Source organism: Ambystoma mexicanum, chromosome 5q (genome assembly GCF_040938575.1).
Source record: "Ambystoma mexicanum isolate Mex_15411 chromosome 5q, UKY_AmexF1_1, whole genome shotgun sequence".
In the NCBI taxonomy this organism is placed as follows: domain Eukaryota; kingdom Metazoa; phylum Chordata; class Amphibia; order Caudata; family Ambystomatidae; genus Ambystoma; species Ambystoma mexicanum.
The window spans coordinates 847,536,335-847,563,806 of NC_090933.1; the positions used below are offsets into that span (position 1 = coordinate 847,536,335).

The 27,472-nt window shown below is 44.7% G+C and overlaps 1 protein-coding gene across 2 annotated transcripts in view; it reads left to right on the forward strand.

The window, feature by feature from the left end:
* The window catches only part of NECAB1 (N-terminal EF-hand calcium binding protein 1), a 1,669,886-nt gene that overhangs the window by 1,341,285 nt on the left and 301,129 nt on the right, over positions 1-27,472 (forward strand). For both annotated transcript variants that reach the window (XM_069621337.1, XM_069621338.1), the window contains one exon: positions 7,718-7,839. In XM_069621337.1, coding sequence (XP_069477438.1) covers positions 7,718-7,839 — 122 coding nt within the window. The remainder of the gene's footprint in view (positions 1-7,717; positions 7,840-27,472) is intronic.

Genomic DNA, 27,472 nt, shown 5'->3' on the forward strand with positions numbered 1-27,472 from the left:
AAACACTGTTTGTAATTAATATTGCCTGAGAAATGCTAAAACGCTGGTTCTGTGTTGTGTCTTCCAGCAGACATTTATATGTGTTTGTTTTGAACTAAAATGAACATTTTGAAACAAATTGAGGTGTGTAATCAGAATTGATCTGTGTGATTTGATTCCCCACATGGTCCAAGGGTCTTTTCTTCCTCGTTCCACTGACCTGTTCATTTGTGTCTGATGACAATGCTTAGAGTTGTAACTATTAGCACACGCTTACCTGCAACCTACTCCAGATCAGACCCTGTTTCTTTGCTGCCCCCTCCTGTCTGGAATCAATCCAACCAGCTACCTGAAAGAAAGTAGAAAAAAATTACAAGTAAGAACCTGTTCAACGATGCATTGGAGCATCTAAGAGTTTAGTCAGACTTAACAATGGCTATCTTGATAGAGTGAACTCTCCCATCCCTCCCAGTCTTCAGATTCTAAACTGCAGTTTATTAGTTAGCAAGTGGGGACTGGAACATTACATTACTGAACAAATATTCTAGGATTTTGTGGGATTTGAAGTGGTGTTTCCCACCAGTGAGGAAAACTGGAAAGTTCACTTTGGACATTTATTTCTACCTTGGAGGAAACAAGGTAGGGTCTTGAACAACCATCACAGTGATGTACCAAGGCTTCTTCTTGATACCCATTTCTCAAGCCTGTGACAGCTGGTCTATTCAGCCACCGACAGTGATGGAACTGTCTTGGATTGATTGAAACTGGTCTTCCCCATTACTCCAGGAATCAATGAATTTGAGAGGGTGGGAGCAGGATTAAAGGGAAAGAAGTAGAGAAAAAACAGCCTGCATAGTTTCCTATGTTTTAGTTTTATTATTGCATTTGTTCTTTTTTAAACATTGCAGGGGAATCATTACAGGGGAATCCCTTGCTTAACAGCACCACTCCTAAATAATTCCATGAAAGGGGTTCATGAAATCTAGAATACAACATTCCTTATCCCCATTCCCTCTACTGGATTCCTCCTAGCCTTGTATACTCAGGCAGTGAGAAACATAGCATAGGTGGTCGAGGTCCAACAGTGCCTCCGCAGGAGGATAATGCGTTACAGCACCTTAGCCTTAGACTAATCACCTACTTCCTTGGGTGTTTTCAGAGCTCAGGACATTAACATGAAGGGCTGGTTTTAAAGGCAATGCTTGGCAGAAAACACGGACAATGTTTGTTCGTGCAAACCAGGAATGCCAGTGTTTGCAGCATCCACACTGAGGAGGAGGCCCCTTGTATTCCTGGCAAATCCAAAAAGGTACTCCTTGAGCTGCAATCCTCCAGCCCCTGCAACAGAGAAGAAACAATATCCAAAATGGGGGGCAGTGCGCAAACATACTTTGAGTGATCTGCAAATCCACTGACCAATTCTATGTAGCTGGAGAGTTTGTAGTCCCCTGGTGAGTGAGGCCATCATCATGCTTGCTCACTGTTTCTTCCAAGAAAGGCCATCATCATGCTTGCTCACTGCTGTTTCCAAGTTAGGCCATCATCATGCTTGCTCACTGCTTCTTCCAATACGGCCATCATCATGCTTGCTCACTGCTTCTTTCAAGTTGAAATCATGTCAACCATTAACAAATCAGCAGGCATGCCTGCTCAATTATAAAAGAGGAAGTGAGTCTGGGGGTGATGTGGGAGTAAGAAGTTGGAGGTGTGAGATAGAAGACAGGGAATTTTAGAGCAGGAGGAGAGGAGTAGAACAGAGGAGAAGGAAAAGAGAAGGTTGGAGAGAGAAGGAGTGAAGGAGCTGAAGAGGAGGAGAGAAATGTATAGAGAGTTAGGTGCAAGAAGGCGAAATAAAAAGAGAGGAGTAGAACACAGAGGCGACTTTCAGTGAGAGAGGAGCAAATGAGATAACCAAGGTGAAGAGGAGCAGCTAAGAAGAGAAGCAGGAACCATCAAAGAGAGGATGCAGCGAGGAGGTACCACAGGAGAAAAGGAGCACTCATGAGCATGAAGCACAGAGGAGATGGTGGGGGAAAGAACCATAGAGATGAGATGAGGATGAGAGGAACCAGAAAGATGAGGAGATACGAGCTGGAGAGAGAGTGGAAGCAACAGATCACCAGAAAGAAAGCGAAGAAGACCAGAGAAAAGGAGAACGGAGTGGAGGAGGAAAAGAATAGTGTGTTACGGGTCCTTGAGGAGAAAGAGACACAGATAAAAGAGGATGAGGAAAGAGATAATAATGAGGAGGAAACCAAAGAGAGAGAGAAAGTGAGAGAGGGCTAGTCAGGACTCACGTTTCTAGAACAGCACTTAGCTTGGAGGCACTGGCGTAACAGGGGCCCCCGCAGCCCCCGCGGTGCGGGGGGGCCCGGGGTGTGGGGGGCCCCACCAGCACATGGCTGGGAGGGGGCCCCAGTAAAAAAAAAAAAAAAAAAAAAATTCTAAAAAAAAAAAAAGTTTCTTTTGAAATTCACTCTGCATTCATAAAGAACATTTCTGTAACAGAAATAATTTCTTTATGAAGGCAGAGTGACTACAAAAAGAAACTTTCTTTTTGAAGTCTGAGGGCCCCCGTACCCCATGACATGGAAGACCCTAGGCTGGAGGCCTCCATGTCATGGGGTGGGGGGGGGGGGTGGGGAACCCTATGCCTTCAAAAAGAAATTGTTTGTTTTTGAAGCCACTCAGCCATCATAAAGAAATTATTTTGATTATGGTTCGGTCCTTAACTGAAATAATTTCTTAATGAAGTTATAGTGACTTAAAAAAGAAACAATGGGGCTCGTTCTGACCATGCCGGTCCGGAAACAACGGTGCTGGTAAGCTTACAGGCACTGTTGTTTCCGGACCGGCATATTACAGGTCTGCCTGGTGGGGCTGCCGTGCCCGACAGGTCTGACCCTGCCAGGCCCAGCAGCCACGGTAGGCAGACCTGTCACGGAAGCACTGGCACCGTTAACAATGGTGCAGGTGCTTCTGTGTCCCCATTCCCGTGGAGTCTGGGGTTTAACGAAATTACCGGCACCTGATTTCCCAGCCGCCGGACTTGAAATAGCACGGTGGCACCGGGAAGTCAGGCCATAGTAATTTTTTATGGGTCTGGTGGCAACCCGCCGGTAGCACCGGCACGGTTACCGCTGGACCCGTAATGAGCCCCAATTTCTTTTTTAAGTAATAGGGCCCCCCCTCAACTCAATGAGGTGTGCGTTTATGAGTCTATGGTGAAAGGGTGCACACTCAAATGTATAGCCGGCTGCCTGTGTGTGTATGGTGAAAGGGTGCACACTTAAATGTATGGGTGGCTGTGGGGGTGTGCCTGCATGGTGAAAGGGTGCACACATAAATGTATAGGTGGCTACCTGTGTGAGTGTATGGTGACGGGTGCACACTTAAATGTGTGGATGACTGGGTGTGTATAAGGTGAATGGTGTGTGTGCTTGTGTACAGGGGCACAAGAAAATCTTCATTTCGGGGGGCTAACCCTTCAAATGTTGGGAGAGGCGCTAACTTCACATGCGGTGGGGAGGGGGAAACTTATTTGTGTGGGCGCATCCAAATTATTTACGCATTTTAATGAGACTATTCTAGTGCAGATTCAATGTTACAAGCAGTTAACTCTCTCCTATAAGTCTCCTGTTCCCTCTCTACCCTTCCAATCACTCCCCTGGCATGCAAGTACTAAACCCACATCACGATTTCAATCGCCTAAACAATGTGGCATTTGAATGCAGGTACTAACAGTGAAATGCTTTACGTTGGTAATTGCTGGGTTCTTGTTAACAGCAAAAACCAGGTGCCGTTTAAAATCTGTGTCCTGTTCGGTCTGGCAACTGCTCTAAAGGTTAGCCAAGTTGAGTCAATATAGCCCAAAATGTCAGGGGGGGTAGTGCTGAAGCCCAGTCAACTCAATGGTGTTGCGCTACTACTTGTGTTTAATGCCTTGCTTACTCCTAGCCCTATTCTTCCTCGTCCCAGTACTTATATACGAGGCAGTACGTGTGTTTGAGGCACTCTGCCTCATACAAAAGTACTGGGAAGAGGTAGAGGCACATGGAGGTAATGCCTGATTTAGCTACCTGTAATCTTCATCACTCCTAGTCCCACTGTTGCTCATCCCAGTACTTACCTATGAGGCAAGGAGCCTCATACGAAAGCTCTGGGACAAGGAAGAGGGACGCAGAGGTAATTCTGGGCCAAGGAGCTGATTGTGGAGGAAGGGTGGTGGGTGGGAGGGAGAGTGGATGTGTGGGGGGGCAGGATTGTGTGATAAATCATAATGGTTGTCCATGTCCAGGCTAAGCAGGCATGATATGTGGTATTAGTGGCTAGAGAGGCATTTTGATTTAGCCAGTCTAGTCATTCCTCAGTTTGGTATGACTTCCTTTTAACTGGACATTTCTGATAAAGTAGTCCTGCTAACTTTAATTACCTGGCTAGATTGGCATTTGGGTGCTGCCAGTCTAGCCATTTCTTACTGCGGCATTGTATATTTTTTTGGGCATCTGTGATAAAATGATATGATGTGATTCAAGTCATTTATAATGCGCCTGTACACAAGTGTACACAAGGGAGGGATGATAGAGGGAGGACAAGACAAACGATCTCACTAGGCCTTGTGTCATTGTGAGAACGAGAAGTGCAAGGGAAAAGGGAGCAGGGAAGTGCAAGTGAGAGGGGAGGGGAAAACAGGGCAGCAATGCTCTCAGTAAGTGCAGCCAGGGCAGAGCAGCTATTGGTTGTGCAAGGAGAACAATGGACTGCAGGGTTACAGTTACAGCCCCTAAGTGCATGGTAGGCCCGGAGGCAGTGCAAGGGTGACCAATCAAGAAAGAGCCTGGACTCAGAGAGACTCTGAGGGTAGCCAAGCAGCCAGTCAGTACAGCAGACAGGTAGGTCAGGTAGGTCAGCAGGGGGGGAGAGAGAGCGAAAGCAGCAGAGAAGAGGAAAGCTTTTAGCTGCTTCCGAAACTTCAGGTTGTCCGCCTCAAGTTTGAGAGGGGCAGGGAGGCCATTCCAGTTGGAGGCACCAGCAGAGGAGAGAGGTCTACCCCCACTCTCTGCCTGGAGAAATGTCTAAGCCTTAGAGAGTTGGAGGTAGCTGAGTGAAGGGTTAGAGAAAGAAGGTATTTTGGAAGAGAGCATTGGATTTAGTGTTGGCACTGGCCCCAGAAAGCCTTGTGGGCAATGCAAAGGTTCTTGAACTTGATCCTTGCAGCCAGTGGAGAGATTTCTGGGCTGGAGAAATACAATCCCAGGGCTTGAGGCCAAGGCTAAGTCTTGCAGTCCTGTTCTGGAGTATTTGCAGATGACGTAGACTAGAGGAAGACAGATTGAGAAAGTGGCTGTTGCAGTAGTCCAGCTTAGAGACAGTGAGCTTCTGGTGGAGAGTGAGAAAGGGAAGAGTCCCTTTGAGGAGGAGCAGCTGGTAGTGGGACTTCTTGGTGATGTCCGAGATGTTAGGAGAGAAAGAGAGTGTGGCGTTGAAGATGACACCAAGGTTTTTTGCCTCGCAGGAAGGCAAAGGAGGAGGGCCCAAGGTGGTCTGCTATAGTGAGAGAGGAAACACAGTGGCAAGGGTCCCAATGAGAAGGATCTCTGTCTTACTGGCATTAAGGCAGAGATTGTTCGAGGCGCACCAATCCTGAATCGTGGATAGACAGTCAGGAATGAGCAAGAGAGGAGAGGAGGATGAGGGGAGCCTGAAGGAAAGCTGAGTCATCCGCACAACACTGAAAGTTAGAGGATAAGGTAGAGATCAGGGAGGCCAAAGTGGCCAAGTAGAGGTTGAAAAACCAGCGTGAGAGGATAGAGCCCTGGGGAATGCCACAGGTAGAGAGAGGTGGCGGAGAGAATGGGACCACGATCGACCTGGGAGCGGAGTGGCGGTCCAAGTGGAAGTAGGTCAGTCACTCTAGGGTCTGATCTGTGATGCCCAGGTTCTCACAGAGTCGATTGATCAGGATGGCGATGTTGACCCTGTCGAAAGCAGAGGAAAGATGAAGGATGAGAATAGAAGGAATGCTGGAATCAAGGTTAGAGAGCAGCACAGGTGTTAAGGAGAGCAGTTTCCATGCCTCTGGCAGCTCTGAAGCCAGACTGATGGTCATGGAGACAACCAACAGATTCAGTGTGGAGAGTAAGCTGGGAGATGGCAAGCTTTTCCAAGAGTTTGCTCAGGAAAGGTGGAGATTGAGCGATAGTTTTCCAGCAGGTAGGATCAGCAGACTGCGTCTTGAGGAGTGGATGTACAATGGAGTGGTCAAAGGGAGAGGGGAACATTGCAGTGGCGAAAGAGTGATTACAGAAATCGGCCAAGGCTGGAGTGAGGGTGTCAATATGGGCTTTGATGGTTCTGGAGGAGCAGCGGAGCACCTGTTTGGACGACACTTTCATAGATCGGACTTGTCTAGAAACCTCGTCAGGTGTTGTCAGAGAGAAAGAGGAAAAAGGAGGAGGAGAGAAGAGATGGCCAAAATGGGCCGAGAGAGGAAGAGGACATAGAGGACAGGATGTCCTGAGATTTAGCAGAGAAATGAAAGGCCAGAGCTGTACAGAGGGCATGGGAGGGAACAGGTATAGACCACAACAGGATTGACCAGTTCCTTGCAGATTTTAAAGAGTTTGGCCGTGTTGTTCGAGGCCATGGAGACACATGCTTTATTGTGTGCTCTCTTCTTGATGAGTGTTATTGCTTTGACTGGCATTTTGCTGAAAACAGTCTAGGTATGTCTAAATGTGGCCTGGCATTCTGTACTATAATGTTATTACGTGTTTACACTGGTCTACATTGTGCAGCCAGTTGGAAGCATTAATGTTCCTGTGCACTGTTGGTGACTTGCATGTATTGGATTGTGTTACCCTACAAAACAATTGCAAACACTCTGGCTTTATAGCCAATTCATCTCAGAAAGTGTGCTGTATATTGCATTAAAACACATATTTATATCTTTTTCCTAGTGCAGTGTGCGGCATACCCCTTCAGCAGCACGTTCATGCGTATTGTGCAAGCGTGACAGTCTAGGCCGGCCCAGAGTGTGGCGCAACCCGTGATTTGTTGCCGAGTTGGGGGGCCCCCTCAGCATGGCTCGCAGGGGGGCCCCCACATTTTGTGTTACGCCACTGCTTGGAGGGGGAGTATTACCCAAAGAGGACTCTGACAGCTTGTCAGGGCATATGCCTAACAATCCCAGGGCCCACCATGATACTGCAAAGCATCTTAAAGCATCTGAAGCCCAGAGTAGGGTCACATTCACGAAAGGCATGCTAGCAGCTACAACTGACAAGAGTAGGGTGTGGGGCACTCTAAACTGCAAAGACTGTGAGAGGCATGTGCTTCTCGCAGGAGAGAGGAGGGGGGTGGAGGGGGCTGATTACCATGGTCCTGAAGGGAGGCCACCTTTATCTTGTTCTGTTGAACTCGCATTCATTGACCTCAGTAAACTTAATTCCTTAGTTTTCTGTTGCTTTGATGAACTCCTTTGAATATTATACCCTGGATTTGAGTTGTCCGGGGCAGCTTTGTGTATAATGTAACCCGTTTTTAGATGTTGAGAACTGTTTTCGATAACACATCAGTGTCGGAAGTTCCGAGGAGGTGATCATGATTGCGAGCATCTGAAAATAGATTTCTGGTTTTGAGGTCCCAAGAGTAATGTTTTCCTTTACAGCCTGCTGAATACAGACAATGGATAACAACAGTGACACATATATTAACTATAAACCGTGTTTGTTTGCAGACAAGGACCAACAAAGCCAGAGGCATTGTCAATTCCACGGGCAGGAAAACGATCAAACCGGAGACTGCAAAGAAACAACAGCTTATCGCCAAACAGCCCTCAGTTTAACATCGCCAACTCAGGTATTTTACCATGGTTATTGTATATTCATATTGGTGCAAGTGTGTTTTTTATAGTGATATTTTGGGGACTGAAAATATAATTCTTAGACCCTTAATAGAATTTCATTTGTTGAGAATGTGCATATGGCAGTAATGATTGTGTTGATAAAAAAATGTTGCAATCCGAAAACGGACAGAATATGTATATTTTAAAAGTAATCGATCATTTACAAATTAGAAAGAGAAAGTGCACAAAATTGAAAAAAAACCAATTGCTAATATAATTAAAAACATTGAATATCAACATCTATATTTTACAAAATGTCGATGTAAACTGGCTTTTTTACGAAGCGAAAATGCACCTTTTGTCATATCTTTCCCTTTCCTAGCACATATTGGCAGAGCCTGAGGCCATACATAGAAGTATGCTGCGCAACTAAATAGACAGCAGCAAGCATGCTGCTCTTGTCATCAGCATGGCTAATGTAAGTGAAAAGGTGATGTACCCTTAGCCACAATACCACACTCTGCAGCTCAGTGTGCTGCCGCCAAAACGTGTATTGCTTCTACTGTAAGAGATGGCCTTTCAAATACCCAAACTACTTAGATAGGTTCAATGCTTTTTATTTTAAGCTCTGCAAGCAAGATGACACATTTTTAGCAGCAGGCTGAACTGTGACTCACTAATGCCGGCCTTCTGTTTGAACCCACGGGCATCCCTCCTAACTAAAACAGATGTACCTATAGCACAAGTAGATTACTAATGATATATGACCCCCTACTACCTAAGGAACATCATAAACTCATATGGACTCACCTGTTATAATTATGGCGATGACACACAAAGCATATAAAAATGACCATCCCCCCTTAGCAATTGCCTTATGCGAATAAGTGAATGGATGACGGCAAACTACCGAAAACTCAACTCAGACGAAACTGAAATAATGATAGTCTCACTGCGCGCTTTACTTGACACCTTTACAATGGCCTTTGGAAACGGGTAACTGCCATAAACCATCTAAAATGATGTTATGCTATGTTGATAGCTGATGGTTTGTGGCGCTATATAAAGGCAAAATTATTATTATTATATACTGCGCACTACTACCATTTGCACCATCTCCAGGTGCTCCAGTGGGTGGGATAGGTTAGTGAGGGAAGAGGGATAGGATAGAGGTTGTGCTCCTCTTTTGATGTTTGCAGAACCAGGAGAATCTGGCATCTGTTCATGTTCGCTTTCTGAGTGTGCTTGGATTGTGTGAACTGGGCTTGTTGTGTCCGGAGGGGTAATGTCCAATATCCAAGTTCTTTATTGTTTGTGGCTGTTTGTTCTTGTGGCGGGTGAGTGGCTTGTGTGTTTTCTGTGTAGTATTGCTAGCCCTTTGGACATGTGTGGTACATGAGAGATATGCGGAAGAGGAGCAATGAGCATCTGGGTTAGCACTTAGTGGTTATTTTATTGTCAGTTCATAGATCTGTACTGTCACATGATTGTCTTGAGTCCAGGGTGTGAGTTGTGGGAGATGCCCGGTTTCATGTTTGTCTTGGTGAACTGAATAGCCAGGTTTTCAGTCATTTTCTGAAGGTTAGGTGAACTACTGTCGATCTTATTTACTCCGGTAGCGAGTTCCATAGTTTGGCTATGAAATGGGAGAGTGCTGTTCCTCCGAATTTCCTTTTCTCAAAGTGTTTTGTTTCGGTTTGGACATCATTGCTCGAGATTAGGTTTCTTCCTGGTTGGTAGAGGTTGATTTTGGCTTGGAGAAATGTGTCTCCTTGTCTGTGTACTGATTTGTGCGCGATATAAAAGGCTTTGAAGTTAATGCGCTCTTTTACTGGAAGCAAGTGTAGGCTTCTCAAGGCTGGTGTAATGTCACTTCTGTTAAGTCTCAGGAATAGTCTTGCTGCAGTATTTTGGGTGCGTTGGAATTATTTGTGAGGCGTTCTGGCATTGCAAACTGAAGGCTGTTTGCGGGTCTAATCTTGATAATACCAGGGATATGTTTTCTAGAGTTCTGTGGGGAAAGGTGAGGTAGGGGAGTATCCATCTAATTAGTCGCAGGAAGTAGAAGCGTGTCTTTGCCATTGCGTTGACTTGTGGTTCTAGTGAGAGTCTGTTGTCCAAGAGTATTCAGAGTTTTTTTATCACAGCGGAGGCCTCTGGCTCGGTTCCCATGCATGGTGGCCAGCTCATATGTGTGTGTGTGTGTTGTGTTATCCTGTGGGGGGGAGATCATTATTTCTGTTTTGTTTGGGTTTAGTTTGAGATTTTTGATTGTCATCTAGATGTATATGTCCATGAGGCATTTGGTGAGGGTGTGTTTGGGTCCTGGGTTGAGGTTTTCTTAAAGATAAATTGGGTATTGTCTGTGTTGCTGTTGACAGTCAGTCCATGGGTTTAAATTAGTTTCATTAGGGGGAAAGGTAGATGTTGAAGAGGAATGGGGGGAGGCTGGATCCTTGTGGTTACGCCAGAGATGATGTTTTTAGTGTTAGATGTAAATGGCGGTAAGCATGTTCTTTCCGTTCAGTGAGGAAAGATTTTGCAATTGTAGCTCAGAGTCATTTATGCCACATTCCTTGGGTCTCTGCATTAGTGTTGTGTGTCTGAATGTGTCGAAGGCGGCTGATACATCTAGTAGTATGAAGCCTGATTTAGTGCTGTTGACTGCATTTATTTTTAGGTCGTCCCATATCGATATGAGCGCTGATTCCATTCCTCACCTGGGTCTGAAGCCGACTTGGGAGTGGTTGAGTGTTCCATTGCTTTCTTCATGGTACAGTAGTATTTTGTAGATGTGGTTCTCAAGTAGTTTTGTTGGGCACTGTAGGTTCGAAATAGGTCTGTAGTTGGTGGGGTCTTCCACATTTCCTGTTTATCAAGCAACTAGGCTTATTAATGCATGCACCGTCTCTCTCAATCCCACAGATTATGCACTACCTCTATTTCGCACATACAGTTCTGGTTGTCTTCTCCGTGGTTCTTTCAAGAGTCAACTATGCAAACATCATTTACCTAGGTATGCCACACAACCTCACTACCTCACTAAAAAAACTTTACTGGATCCAGAACACAGCAGCTAGACTACTATTCAAACTCAAAAGGAAGGAACACATTACACTGACATGCAAAACACTCAACTGGCTATCAATCTAAACAACAAAATTGACTTCAAGGTCCTCTGCATTTCCCATAGAGAACTTGAGGGTCAAGGATCAGAATTCCTCCAAAACAAAATCTTACTCAACCGACCAATCAGAGACCCACGATTAAGAAATGACAGGCTGTTAGAAACCAGAAGATTTTGCAGAGAAAGACACATAGGCTCCGCCTTTTCCACTATTATGGCCATCAACTGCAACTTGCTACCAAGTGAAATCTGGACCCGACAGGACCATTTGAAGATCGGGAAAAGTCTAAAAACCTGCCTCTTTAATGCTTAAAGGAGTAGTGCGTTCAAAAATGTTATTGTCTTAAAAGATGGGTAATAATAAAAAACATATATTTAACATCTTTTTAAGTGAAGATCCTTAGTAAAATTTACACAAATAATGTTTAAACCCCTTTAATTTCAAGCACTAGGAGGCATCCATTTTGTGAAAAGGACGAGCCTCCTAGGCTTGTGTAAATTTCTGCTCTTGCGACAATAATGAAGCAAAAGTCACCTACTGGTAGATTTTATTACAGTGGCTTTTGCTTCATTAGTGCCGGAGAGCAGAGAAGTGCTTTTATAAATACAACTTTGTTGCATTTCTGATTGCCATGGTTAGAAAACCATGGAAAAAATGGAAATCATAAATACAAAAACGTTGTATTTATAATTGCAGTGGCTTTCATTTTGAGTCCCCTTGACTCCCCCGGGCCGGGCGGCCCCGCGAGTCTCAAAGCTAAAGCCAGCATAATCATAAATACACAATGTTGTATTTATATATGCAGTGGCTTTCGCTTTGAGTCTCCTGGCTCCCCCGGACCGGGGAGCCTGGGAGACTGAAAGATAAAGCCACCGCAATCATAAATACAACTGTGTTGTATTTATGATTGCTGTGGTTTTCTTTCTAGGTTTCCTGGGCTCCACCGGGCTAGTTCAGCTTTCACACACAGACACAACTTAAATGAACACCAAATCGGCTCCTGACCATCCACCCAGAGCACAACTAGAAGTGAAAGACATCACAGGACAGCCAAAACAATAAGAGAATGCCTACCATGTTTTCCAAAATATGTAAACATCAACACAGGACATCTTCACATATCAAACATCTCTCTCGATAATGCAACCGAAAGCAAGACCAATAATTTGAAAGCACTACAAATAAAACAAGAAGTCTCCCTACTTTTTGACTTGCCCTCGATTTCTCTCCAACTTACCACACACAAACCCAAACCAGCCAATCGCACACAGCGTTTGTAAAACAAAATTAAAACTCTCCCCAAACATTGAACATCACAAACTTACATCTCTATCTGCAAACAACATACACATCCCATAGCCACAACATGCCTACACTACAAGCACATTGCTTACCCTCTGGACACAAACACTTCAATGCCTCCTACACTTCCCAAATAGAATGTTTACAAGCAGAAAGAGTGTAGGGTACTTCTGGTCTGCAACCTCAACACATAGCACTGCAAGCTTGCTTTTCTCACTCCACCCAACTAACCAAACCCATCCACTCTCTTGTATATCCGCCAGAGCACCTAGAGCCCATGTACATTTTGTAGCCCGGGAATAAGATGTGAGTAGTTCTCTTCAGTGTTCTGGTGTCATTGCACTTGCCTGGTTCGGGTTGCCTAGGTCACCTACTCCCTCTTGTTGCTTTGCCTGATGTTACTACTTCCTCTATTGTATTCTCTCTCTCCATCTCTCACTACCTTATCCTGTCTCAGTTCCTCTGGTGTTTTCCCACTCTCTCTCTCTTCTGTCCCTCCGATGTCCACACTCTCTCTCTGTTCTTATTACTCACACGTTTCTCTTCTCTCTACTCTACTCTTCTCTCAGCCCCCCTCTCCTCTCTTTACTCCACTTGCCTATCTCCTCTCCACTGTACTCCACTATCAAGACGGCTAATGCACTGGCGACCCTGGACAGGTACGACAGCAAGCTCTTGTACAAGCTGGGCCAATTCTAGAATTCCTCCCCCATGATAAGAAGATGGAGGCAGTCGCTCCCTTCTACGAAGGGGAAGTGGTGTCAGATCACGCCATCACAGTGGCATTGGATGTCGCCAACACATGGTTCCAGAAAATGGGGATCGGTGTATGCCTTCATCACCAAGGTAGGATGAAAGCCACGGATTTCCATGAGGAGGTCAAAGCGAAGGTGCTGGACATGCCCTTCGACGGAGAGAATCTGTTTGGGAAGGTCGTCAGCGAGTCCCTCCAGGCTATCACAAAGGATACAGAGATGGCACGTTCCCTGGGTACTCTCCAGCAGCACCGCACGTCTTTTCGCTCCTCCAGGGGAAAGTCAAACATGTTTTCAAAAGGTTTCTCCATGTTGTACCGACAGCCTTCCCGATCCTCAATGCAGGGAGCCTACAGAGGCCATTCCCAGGCCTACGGTAGCAGAGGACAGCATTGCCGTTGCCCACATGGCAGGAAGCCGGCACTGAAGCAAGTCTGAACCGACCGGGACATCTGGCCCCTACTCGTGCACCCCGGTGGGAGGCCGGCTGACGGGATTCATCAGCGAGTGGAGAAAGATCACCACCAACAGATGGGAGCCGGACAAACCCTGGAGTTTCAATGCAGGTGTCCACAGATACCTCTGGTTACCTGGCAGGAGCAGCACATCCCTCAGCACCTGGAAGAGGTACAGACCATGCTGCAAAAAGGGGCGATAGAGCTAGTTCCCCAATGGCTCCAGGGCTGCGGAGTCTATTCCAGATACTTTTTGGTCAGAAAGAAGACAGGTGGTTGAAGGCCAATGCTAGACCTAAGACGTCTGAACAAATACCTAAACTCCCAAAAGTTCAGGATGTTCACGTTGCAACACGTGCTCGGCAAACTGGAAAAAGGAGACTACTTGACTTTGTTGGACCTGGAGGATGCCCACTTCCACGTTCCCATTCACAAGAAACATCGAAAGGTTTTACATTTTGTGGTGCAGGGACAGCACAACCAGTGCAAGGCTCTACCTTTCGGCTTGAAGTCGCCCTCCAGAGTGTTCATAAAATGCCTGGCACCAGTGGTGGCCCATCTACATCTACAGGGCATACACGTATACCCATACCTGGATGACGGGCGGATTCGCACCCCCTTGCATGACCTGGCCGCCAGGCACACAGGGACGACCATCTGGCTACTGACGGATCTGGGATTCTCTGTCAACTATCCAAAGTCCTTCTTAACACCATCACAGAATGCGCTGTTCCTAGGCAACAGACTCAGTACTGTGTCTTGCCTAGCATTGACCTCAGAGGAGAGGATAGCAGCCATTCAAGAAAAGGTGCAACGGCTGTTGTTGATGAATATGGCCATGTGCAGGCCCTCAAGTTGTTACTGGGCATGATGTCGTCCTGCATATACCTTGTCCAGCTCTGCAGGTTGCAAATGCGACCCCTACAGAAATTCCTGGATGCTGGCTGGATACAGGTGCCCAGAAGCTTCACAGACAAGATCTCTCTCAACGACGAGTTCGGTCAGGCAATAAGATGGTGTGGCATCTGCTCCAACATCGCCCAAGGCACGGGATTTCAAAATCCCCCATACCAGGAGACGGTCACCATGGACGCCTCCCTGGAGGGCTGGGGAGCGCACACCAGGCGTATACACGCCAGAGGCCTGTGGCTGCCGGAGGAGAAGGGTCTTCATATCAACATCCTGGAGCTAAGGCAGTGTTCTGGGCTGTCAAGTCGTTTCTACTGTCTCTGAAAGGCAAGGTGGTGAATATTCTTCACGGACAACACCACCACCATGTTCTACACGAGGAAGCAGGAGGGCACTCGATCCTTGGAGCTCTCCAAAGAAGCACAGGAAATGTGGCGCTGGGCTGACAGACAGGGGAGGCTCCTCGTCCCTTTCCACCTGCTATATTGTGTTGCTAACAAATCAGGCATTGATAGATTAGCTTTTCTGCTACTTGTGAAAAACCTGGTGTATACCATTCTTTCTTAATCTGTTTTACCATTAGCCCATTTGCACCATGCCTTGAAGCATTCATGTGGAATAGTACTGAAGGGCTTTGGGCAGCACTAGATGTCCTTCACACAATTGTCAGAGCTTATCACTGTCAAAGGAACAGTTTGCTCTGCTCCATGCATTCTTTTCTGTATTTAATGCTTACTCCTGTAACTCAGCTAATTGTTCACGAATATCGTAGGGTTGTTTTCAGTGGTGGCTGTTGAATTTTTGAGTTGGAGGGGCGTAACTATTTCCCCAAAATATTCCTGAGTAACAAAACATAGCATGGGACTGCAAACCAACCAAAGGCATTTCGAAGGAGTTTTCCGTAAATATTTTTGACTAATTGTTTAAAATGGTGCATTTTCCAGCACACTTTAAGTGAAAAATTGGGTAAAAAGCAAAACAGTTTGCAATTGGTTTTGTAGGGTAGCTCATGAAGAAACCCAATAGATACAAGTCACCAACAGTGCACAAGATCATTTTCCATTTTCATGATGCCTTGCCCACAATATATGCCAGTATAAAAACATTTTCACGCTGACTGTGCCTATACATTTCTATGTTGGCTGCACCAATGTATGCCAGTATTACCATATAAGAATATACTCATGTTTGTGTAAGGCATATTGCCAGTAATGATACTATAAGAATACATGTACATGCTGGTTCTGCCAATAAATGGCAGTACCCTCACGTAAGAACACACTCCAGTTGGCTTTGCATTAAAAATGGCATACCAGAATATGAAAACATGTCCAAACTGGTTGCACAAAAATGCCAGTCTAGACACATAAGAGCTCATCATGCTTGCTTTGACATGGATGCCCAGTACAAAAAGGCCATATCACAGTAACAAATAGGCAGACTGGCTACACTAGAATGCCAGTCTAGCCTTGTAATAAAACATCATGCTTGCTTTATCATAGATGCTCAGTATAAAATGTCATACCAAAGAAATAGCTAAACTGGCTGCACCAAAATTGCAGTATAGCCAGGTAATAAAACGTATCATGCTTGCTTTTTCATTTATAAATTTAAAGAAAGCTCAAACGAAGAAAAAAACCAAGAATTTTCGATTGATGCTCTGACTTTTTGGAAGACTTCCCCAGTATATTCTATAAACAGTACAGTATATTATTTATTACGATTCAGGACATTTTTGAAAAACTCAACTGGTCTCTATGAATTGAATTTGTCTTTATTGACCAGAACCAATTATTACTTTTATTGTTATGACACTTATTATCACTTTTTCTCAATGTTTTTATCTTATTTGATTGTGTATTTTACTGCTATAAAGCGATCCATATATCATAATTTGATGAGGTTCACACTAAAGAAATAAAATTAATAGATGAATACAATTGATTGCTAGTTAAAAAATACCATGCTAAAATAACATATATCTAAAGTGGCTGCCACAATATGACAGTCTAGCCACGTAATAACACTTATCATGCCTGCTTTATCAAAGATGCCAAGTAAAACATTTCAAGCCACAGTAATAAGTCACTGGACTGGCTGCACCAAAATGACAGTCTAGCCGTGTAATAACACATATCATGCTTGGTTTATCATAGATGCACAATAAAAAATGCCATGCCAAAGTAAGAAATAGCTATTCTAGTGTATTGTGAGGGGTCAGTAATGGCAGGCGTACAACTGCTTATAGTTTTATCAGTATTTGACATTTTATTAATAAAAGAAAATGCAAAAGCAATCTAACTAAGCCTACTTTACCAGGGAGTTTCATACCTAGTCTATGTTCTAAGGAAAAGACTCCTAGCATACACAAAACTGGCCCTCACACTAAACAACAAAACATTCAAAGTAAATCATAAACAACATGAATAAATAATTGCCACATACACAATGACTTGGATAACTACCACTTGTCCTGGGTTGATCCCTTCTCAGGAATGCCCAGAGTCAATTTCTCACAAAGAAAAGTAGTCTTGAAAGTTCCAAAAGAAACAAACGTTCATCCAAACAAAAATCCACTGATCAGTTCTTTCTCCGTTTGTTGAAAGTCCCCTTGTCCAATTTCAACAAAGAAAACAGCATCAGTGATAATCATGAATAACCTCCTTCCAGGATAGACTTGACAAAGTTCAAAATAAAAGTACCACTTCTGTGCAACAACTGTCCATCTTTTGTAACCTCTGCAGCGTCTTTGATATAACTTGTCAGGATGCTTCTTCTAAGGGGGTTGTTTGCTTCTTGACAACTCCCTTCTGCTAATAGCACTGTGAGAGCAAGCACCTTTGCTTCAAAGTGTACCACTGCTTCAACCACCTTAAATATAATGTTCTCTGACAATTTTATAGACAAACACAGATCTATTAGCTCTGCTGCATCTTGATACCATGAGGATTTATTAGGCAACTTAAAGACCAGACATTTTGACCTACACAGGTAGGCAAGGCACTCCTCCTTCCTATGTTATAAGAAAGAGGCAGCGTTGTTGTCTCTTCTGTCTGTCTTACAGCTACCACTAGAATCTGTCTTGGCTACTATATTCCTTCTCTCTCTCAACTTCAACAGTCTCAAGATTGAATTAATTATTTTTAAAAGCCCCCAGCTCCCTTCCCATGCTTTATGTACACCTTCTTGTTTCCAGCAGTCACCCCAAAGCTGTATTTCCACTCTCCCAGTAATAGAGGCACAATTGATCAGGGTGACGCTGCAACCACAAAATCCCCCACCTGTATAATTCGGTGAGTCTTGAAAAACACATACAATTTTGCTGTTATTATGCAAATCAAATTTAGTTTTCTAAGATACAGGTAATGAGATACATTCATCACATGACAAATCAATATTGAACAGGACATAAACGATATGAACTGTACAAATGTCACATAAAATCAAATTGTTATCAACACATTTTGTGTATGACAAGAATTGAGTTAAAAGGTTCCCATCAACTTTGTGGGATCTGTTTTAGAGAGGACAAGTTGATTTAAACAGCCACACTTAGTGCCAGTGTTGACATTAAATACTTGGAAGAAGGATGTCAACACACAGAGTGTTTCGGCATCTGGTAGCTGGACTAGTGGGCTTGTGATTGGGTGGCCTTCATCAGGACAAACAAGGAGTAGTGGCAGAACATTGGATGTGGGATCCTGTGAGGCTCTGCCGAAAAAATGAACATAGGAAAGTGTGTAAGGGTAAATATGGTCGCTTGGATAAAACTTATCGAAATTAATCATAAGGCACTCCATGCTCATTATTTAGGAGGCCACCTCCTCAGAGGAAGAGAATGGTAGAAGTCTTACCGTTTATGGCTAGTTCAACACAGTAATTATACGGGAATCCACGCTGAGGTTAGTGATGGGATACAATCATAAAAATCAATGTTATGATAATCAGTGCTTGATCTTCTTATAGGAGAATTACTCAAAAAAATGCAGAAATGAATGAATGTTGATGTTAGCTCAATCATAAGGTGTCACCCCATACTGATTCATAGGTAGCTGGGGCTATACACTTAGACCGTACCAATAGGAGTGACATGTGCTGTGATCATGGTGCAGAGATGATTAAACTGTGCCCCATGTTGAATTAAATGTTGGTATCTTTGGACTAATCCTGGATCTACTACGGCCAATGAAGATTAAGGACCCAGTGTGCAAAAGCTGCAACACGGCTTGATGGTTGTCTACGTCTCGGCGTGCCCCCTGGTTAGTGAGTAAAGAACACACATGCTGGCTGTGTTATTTGGTGGTAGGTATGTCAGATCAAAACAATTAGTCCACCCGTGAGTAGAGATGCCGTATAAACTTGGATCTGTGAAATCAATTGACAATATTGACTGTGACACGCCTCCCTGGCAGGAGTATGCCGTAAGCCGCTGCTCAGCCATGGGTCAGACTGCCCTGTTAGAAGCAGTTACCAGTGGCCGAAACATTCTGTGTGTCGACATCCTTCTCCCCAGTGTTTAATGTCAACACTGGCACTAATTGTGGCTGTTTAAATCAACTTGTCCTCTCTAAAACAGATCCCACAACGTTGATGGGAACCTTTTTACTCTCTGCTTGTCTCACACAAAATGTGTTGATAACAATGCATGTTTTGATTTTATGTGGCATTTGTACAGTTCACACCGTTTCTGTCCTGTTCAATATTGATTTGTCATGTTATGAATGTATCTAATTGCCTGTATCTGAGAAATTTAAATTTGATTTGCATAATAACAGCAAAATTGTATGTGTTTTTCAAGACTCATCGAATTATACAGGTGGGGGGTTTTGTGGTCGCAGGGTCACCCTGATCAATTGTGTCTTTAGTACTCGTTGTACCTGGGTAGGTCGGGGTTGTGCCAGGAGCCCTATAGACTATATTGCCACTCTCACAGACTTGGATAACCTTGTCACCCTTGTATCAGAGGACACTGGATTTGTAACAACTTTGACAACTTCAAAATATAGGTGGTTAAACCCTAATAGGGCTGGTTTCAGGTTGGAGAGGATTTGCCTACTGGCTTGGCAATGCTTGCTCTTCTCGTTACTTCAGCAACTTCTATAGTTACAAAGCACTTGTTCTGAATGTTACAAGATTCAGGTTTCACAGGGGAAACAGAATTAAATACACACAACTACTCTTTGATTGAGAATATGAACCTCAAAGAACTGTAAAGACTTGCGTTCTCTTTTATTCATACAGCCTGCTGCTTTAACGTGGATCAGGATTCACAATCATTCATACACAACCTTTCTTTGATGCCAGTATTCTTGTAACAATTCGGAAAGTCAGCTGCTACCTTTCGAGTGATTACAAACAGTTTTCTCCCTCTTAATTGGAGACTGCGACCACTCTGGTAAAGTTAATTAATGCAACAATGGAAAATAAAAGATTTTTCTTGTATGCAAGCACTTGGAGTTTTGTTAAATGTGTGCATGATGAATTTCCTTTGCTATCAGGTCTTACCACGGCAATGAACACCTTTTACTTGCTCCTACTTCTACGCGAGTTTGAATTGAGCTGGTTACAGTTACGGGTAAGGAGTTTCCAGTGAATTGGAATACACAGCTCCCACTTCCTGACTTTTCTCTCTGCTACTACTGCTTCAGGCACTCTTGGGACCCACACCCCTCTGCAGCACGGGTGTGTGTGTCATCATGAAGTAAGACACAGACAATAGACTTAAAATGTAAAGTAAAATACTTTATTAAATCAATGTCAGGATGGTAAAAGGCCTAACTTGCCCTATACTAAGGTGAAATTTATTTACCTGAACTAAACTAAGGAAAGCGGAAATAGTCTTCAACTCAAGGTTCTGAGCCTCTTCCAGCTCACAGCTTTCTCTCAGCGCCTTTCCCCAAGTATAACAAAGTTCCATGGAAAAGTCTCAAGATTACCATTTTCCAGTTCACGATAATAAATAAAAATTCTACATAGTTAAAAACCAATCCTCGGGGTTCCCTTCCCCAAGTTTCAAGCATCACTGTTCACAAAAAAAAGCTTGAGTCTTTGTTCCCAAGACCACGCTATGTAGATCCCCAAGTCTCTGGGTTCCCTTCCCCAAAACTTTATCTCTGTTATTACAAAATGTCTCTGAGTTTTCAATGTGTAAAGCTCACTGGTCTAGGCGCAGTTGTCAGACCAAACAGTCCATCCATCACAGGTCAGGCAACCAGGATCTGTAACTCTTGGCCTTTTGTCTTTGATGTGATGACTTTCAATCTTCTGGCTTGTTCCTATCAGCCGATTGGCTCTGCCCTCACTTGTTAAGCATCCTTTTAGACTTGTAGGCCTTGCCGCACTGCATTTATTCAGAAAAAGTCAGTTGAGGGTGTTTTACTCACACTCACCTTCTTAGGTCTCTTTGTCACCCTTGTGCCCTCCGCTGTAACTGCTTTTCCCCTGAGCATTTGGGTTTTTCACGTAAATTGCTTGGGTTTATTCCTTTCCACTCTTAGAATGCTTAATTGCAATATTCCATTCTATTGTGTGATCAGTAAGCATGTATGCCGCTTAATTATAAAGTTCTCTTTGGTGCGGTTTGCATTTGGCATTCGTTTCACTGTATTTTAAAGTTCCATTCATTTCGGCATTCTATAAGCTTTAGTTACGTTTTGGTTTTAAAGTTCAACTTGATTCAGTATTCAATAGGTTGTGCTTTACTTAATTTTCAAAGTTCTATTTAGTCGTCCTTCAAGGAGCCTAGTTTCATGTAATTATTTAAGTTCCATTTCATTTGGTATTCAATAGACATGATTTTTTGTAACTTCTAAAGTTCTGTTTAGTTCGGCATTTAATAACACTGAAGGAGTGCCCCAGCATTCATTCGTCTTCCTCTGACACTCATCGGCTTGTGCCGTCTCCTTCTCTTGCACACCACTTGCCTTGCGAATGTCTTCCTCTCAATGCCAGCTCCCAGAGTAGCGCTTTCTGAACACGGACAGTGTCCCTCTTTATTAGTGCTCTTCCGCAGCTCCTGCTGCTGAGCAGAGCTCACGGAGACCCCCAGGCTGCACACACTTACATGGCCCCATGGCTACAGGCTGTGTAAGCCTCCTAGGAAGATTGCCAGCGTCCTGGCTCCTCGTCCGGTCCCACCACAGAAACCTCCTCTGAAGTAAGGTCCCCTGCTGCTTTCTCCTGCATGCCTCTCCCAGCTGCTCTCTTCTCTGCTGCATTGGTCTCTTTGTATACACCTGCAGCCCCCCCCAACAGGCTGCAGGTGTGGATCTCTAATGATGCTTACTTAACCACAAATAAAGTGACGTGCCTGATCCTTGTAACTCTCTGTAGTCATTTTCCTCATCCCAGTAATTAAGTGGTGAAAGTGTATGGTGTTTATTACTCTGTCTCCTCTTCTTCGTCTCAGTACTGTCAAGTGACACATGTTGGGAAAAGAGAGGAACTGGCTTATAGCTGCCCATAAAGGTTGGGGAGGGTTAGGTTGTTTGTCAATTGGGAAAGGGGATAGCATGTCTCAACGAGGACACCCCACTCCCAATCCTCAAGCACCCTCCACACAGGTGATCCTCCCTTGCTTCTCCACCCCGAGGGTCAGGATCCAAAAGCAATGGCCTTTCCCTGGCCACCTGCGCAGAGGATCCAAGGAAAGTAGGAGTGAGAATACTCTGAGGTTTCTCACAGTTGTCTCTGATCCAGCCTCAACCACAGAGATTCTCCTTCTCTCCTACTTCCCTCGTCTTGCTTCTGCACATAGAACTCGGGTAGCTGCACAACCTCATCTCTGCAGTCATAGCTATTAGGTGCACCTGGCAACACCTTTAACTTCTCCAAGTCTTTCTCAGTGCATTCACAGTCAGACACGTTTTCTGAAAACTGGCCCAACTCAGAACCTGCAAATGAAATCTGCCCTTTTCTCACCCCGGTGTCCCTTAAGTGGTCACACTTCCTTGCAAACTGCCAGCCTTGTGCACTTCTCATTCTGCTACTACTGCCAGCCTTCAAGATCCTGCTCGAGCTCCTTCCTTCTGCTCCTTCCAGATGCATTATTTTCTGACTCTCAGGTGGGGCAATTGACTTCAGGTGCATGACCTTAATGTTAATTGCCTGACCTTTACTTCTGCATGCCTCCTAAACCCTCTTATTTGTCACAGTCCCTGAGGGATTCTGGGACATGTAGTTCATTTTCGGTTTTTCCACTTCTTTGAGTTGGCAAAAGCCATCAGAAGGGAGGGGTTATGTCATGATCTCTGCTTCCAAAAGGTCAGGGTTTTCCCAACTCCCTTGGAAGCAGATCCATAACCCAGGTTCCGAGTGCCAACCAGTCCCAATTGGGACCTTTTGGACCCAGTGCTGGCACCAGTGGCACCAGGCTCATAAATATGCCCAGTCCCAGCACTGGAAGCGCCGGGCTCATAATGCTTGGGTGGACTTACCTGCAGCAGACCATGCTGCTTACTTGCCTGCCAGTTGAGCCTCTGATCCTCTTCTGTTTGGAACTACTTTTCCTGTTGGGTGGGGCAGGAGCCACTCCCTAGATTCAGAACACTGGAACTCTTCTGGAAAGCAGGAACTCTTTTCTTACCTAGGCGTGGCTGTGGAAGGAGACACCTAAGCACTACAGGAGGCTATTTAAACCACACCCGATGGATGAATCTTGCTTTGCGTTATTCTGCATCCTCTGCAGCAGAACGCTCATCGTGTCTTCTGCATCTGATCCTGGGCCTAAGGAAAAAGGCTTACCATCCTGAATCCAGTCTTCAGCAACACCTATAAAGACAAGAAAGAACAGGTTAGCATTACGGTCTTCAGTGACAGCTCTTCACTTACCTGGTCCATCGGCTGTCACCAACGCCTCGCGCTGCATTCCGGCATCTGAAAGACAAAGGCTTACCTACTCTTCGTGCGCTCCGGAGGTCTTCACACTGCATTCCGGCATCTGAAAGACAAAAGCTTACCAACTCTTCGCACGCTCCGGAGGCCTTCGGCGCTGCATCCCGCATCTGAAAGACAAAACAAGGTGCGTTTAAAGACATTGGGGAACTTTAATACTCACGTGCCATTACTCCTTTCCACATCTAACCCAGTGGGTATTCCGGCACCCTGCAGCCGCTCCGAACTTGTACCTGCAACATAAAAAGACAGTTAGAGCGCATCGTGAAGCAGGCAACAAGCGCTTACTTACGTGCTTCCAGGCGCTTCTATTCATCACACGGGCTCCATCTTCAACTCACTTCAGCCCGTCATCCGCCATCGCCGGAACCCTGCAAAACAAGAGACATCATTACTAAAGACTTTAAAGACATTAGGATTACTCGAAACTTACCGTTCGTGCAGTAAACGACGGACAGCAGTCCTCTGAAGTCAAGAGGCCTGCTCCCCTTATCCAGTGAAGAAACTGGTTACAGCACCCTGCCCCGAGGCAGATGGAGAGCACAGCGTTCACTTACCTAAGGTGAGAGCGTTAACCTTTGGGGTTCTACAGGAGAAGAGAAAGGGAAGAAGAGAGAGACATTCAATAACCCAGTTCCTTAATCCCATATTTTCTATCTGCAGACATCTTACCCTTCGAGTCAGACATACAGTGCACAGAGGTCCAGCCCAAAGAGCCAGCCGAGTGTTACACATCACCTTTGAAGATACGGTATACGCCCAGTCAAGACCGGCGCCTCTACGGGAATCAGGTGAGCGTTACAGGTTATGGGTAAAGTTAAAAAATTGTTCCAGCCAGTCTTCCTGGTCTTATTCTCCCTGCATGTTATCCTCCCACAGTACACCACCCCCAGGTTCGGGATCAGAGAGTGCCTGCCTTTCCCCACCCACATGAGAAGAGTCCCAGACCAAGTTCCTGGGGCAAATCCCATCGGATTCTACACAGTATCCACTTAATAATACACGCTTGCTTTATCAAAGATGCACAGTAAACAAATGTCATGCCACAGTAAGAAAGGGCTAGACTGGCTGCATCAAAATGCCAGTCTAGCCACGTAATAACAAATACCATGCCTGCTTTAACAAAGATGCAGAGTAAACAATGCCATTTAACAATAGGTAATGGCTGTAATGGCTGCACCTTTTAATAACCCATATCATGCTCGCTTTATCAAAGATGTCCAGTAAAAAATGTCATGGCAAAGAAATAGTTGCACTGGTTGCACCAATATGACAGTTTTACGACGTAATAATACTTATTGTAGTAGTTTTATTAGAGATGCCCAGTAAAAATGCAATGCCAAAAATATAACTACACTGGCTGCACAAAAGAATTGCAGTCTAGCCAGGTAATAACACTTATCCTGCTTGCTTTATCAAAGATGTCCAATAAGAAATGTCATGCAGCATTAAGAAATGGCTGCACCAAAATACCAGTTTAGCCACGTAATAACACTTCTTTGGTTTTGCCATTGTCCCCCAAATCAGCAGCCCAGCCTGGCCCAACATTCACTCACATACCCAAACACCATACACTCACTCATTCATAGATGCAACCAACACCCACCCATGCATCATACACTCACTCATTAATTTACAAACAGACATAAATAATAGATTATTTCCTTCAACCCTGGTCTAGACTCTGCTACTCTCCACACACCGACCTCCCTGGAAACATGGAAGCACTTCGGCCCAGGATACATGGAAGCACTATGGCTCTCATGTCGTAAAACCAGGAACAAGGAAGCAAAGAGAACTTCCTGGTTCTTGCACATGCGCGTAGGAGTGCTACCATTCAACACCCCAAAGCTTTAAAACACCCCCACTCACATTTAGAGATGCAGTTCCCCAGCTGGTCACATAACCTTTACACTAAAACACCAGACTTGCCTCAACACCTCTGCCATTAGAATACAGCGACAAGCTAAGACAAATTCGGTCGAGCTGTGTACACATAGTCTCCTGCACTAGCGCTCCATCGTGACTACCTTCAGCACATGTGCCTGATCTCTAGGGCTGCTTACTGGAGCCTTGCCAGTCCTCCTAAGCTTTAATCTCAGCCAAATGTACACACGCATCTTAAGTCTACTCTTAGACATTTTCACATACCTGGACTACAGTCCCCAAGGGCGTTTTTACTGCAAAGCACTTTGAGGGCATACAATTGGGAAAAGGTGCTACATAAATGACTACAATACAATTCAACGCAGCCTGCAACAATCACGGCCTTGCAAAGTCCATTGGACATGCACACTGTGGAACAGTTAAGCCAGCCCAGGAGTGCTCCCTCGGCTTCAGAAAGCAAGTGGGGGAAGCACTTGGTGCTTACACTGTGGTGGATCAACTGCTCCACAATGGGCAAAGGTACTGGTAGGTCAGCGCCCCCTTATGGATGAGACACCACTGGTTGTTCTTCTGACAGCACTTGAATTGCATAATCCTTTTTCTGTCAGGCTCTCAAGGTAAAGGGCAGGCCCTATGGCCATTTGGTCGGCAAGATCCTTGTCTCGACTGATGTCATCTTGTGGGGCTTGGGGCACTGCACATTTTATCATCACAATTTCTTTAGGTAGCATAATTTATTCTAACAGTGCAATAACAATATGGCCATTTTAATGGGGGTTCCGCTACTGTTCAATAACCCATTTCTTTTAAATAGACTTTTGTAATTATGTACTGCCTGTGGCATGTCAGAGAAGGAGACAGACCCAATACTTCCATTTGAACTGGTGTTTTGTAAAATAAAAGATGAAAATGCTCATCTTTCCCTAAATTACGGGCTTCCCTACCTAGCCAACCTAACTAGGGTGCTTGTCAGTCATCTGTGAGTCCAAAATAAAGTCTATCTACCATCCAAAAACTAAGCTAATCTGACCCTATCACTTATGCTACCAACTAAAGTACAAGAGAATGACTCCCTTCTCCTGTGGACTGCTTTCTCAGCAACATTCTTCAAGAAGATACTCTTAAATAGTTCTTGGTAACGTCTCTTATCAGTTTATACAGTTCCTTCAATGGGACTCGCCGTTGTGGTTCGCGACTCCTTGAGAAGTTAGAGATTTGGCAATTTTCTGCTCTTCGTTTCTCGCACACCTTATAAAGGATTTTGTCTTTCAATGCCCAACCTTTCTCTTGGTCAGTGCCAATTGCTTTCTCCACCTTAATATTGGCTAGCTCTTGTTTATATTCTTCACTGTTCTTCCACTCTTTTTGACTACTGGAACGAGGAAATACTCCCCAATCCAGATCTGTATTTGTTTTACTTCTGTGTGTCTCACTGGGACAAGTAGGAGTATGTTGTTAGTTATGATTGTTTTGTTCACTGAAACGAGTATTAATGGGCCAATCGTTATATTCGTTTTGCTCACTGCAACGAGTATGAGTAGGCCAATCATTATATTCACGTTTCTCACTGTAATGAGTATGAGTAGGGCAATTATTATGTGCGCTTCGCTCAATGCAACGAGTATGAGTGGGCCAATCGTTACATTCATCTTTCCTACTGGGACGATTATGATTATGCCAGTAATGGTATTCACTTGTCTCCTTTACTTTGAGTAACAATATCCCGATTCGATTATGATTTTCCTTTTGAGTGGCACTGTGCCGAGTATGAACAGTGACTTCATTACTTTCAGTTCCCCCATGGTCTCCCGCTCTCCCCGTTACCTTCTTCTGTTGGGGATCACATCACCAGGGTGCTCAGCAGTACTTGTCAGGCTGGCTACTTTGTTTCTCTTCTTGTTTTCAGTCGGACCTCTTCACAGGAACCTAGGTAAGTGGTATTGGCGTTGTTCATGGACTTCCTAGTCCAACAGGTTTCAGCCACGCCACCACCTTTCTATCTCTCACTCAAGGAAGCTTTTACGAAGTGTTTGGCTTCCCCTCAGTTTTGTTCTCTCACTGGCAACATGTTCAGCCTCAAATGCCATCTCTGTCCTCGCACTGGAAGCTGCATGTCCTTCACTCGTTCAGCTGTCCATCTCCAGCTGTTTAGAATCTCCCAGGCTTCACACTCTTCCTGTTCTCCTCACCTTACTTTTAGGATGCTGCCCTTGGACTTACCCGATCGAGCGTCGAAGTCCTTATTCTTTGCAATGATTGAATCCTGTACTGATCCCAGCCTCTTCTTCGTCTCAGTACTACACAAGTATATTGCATTGG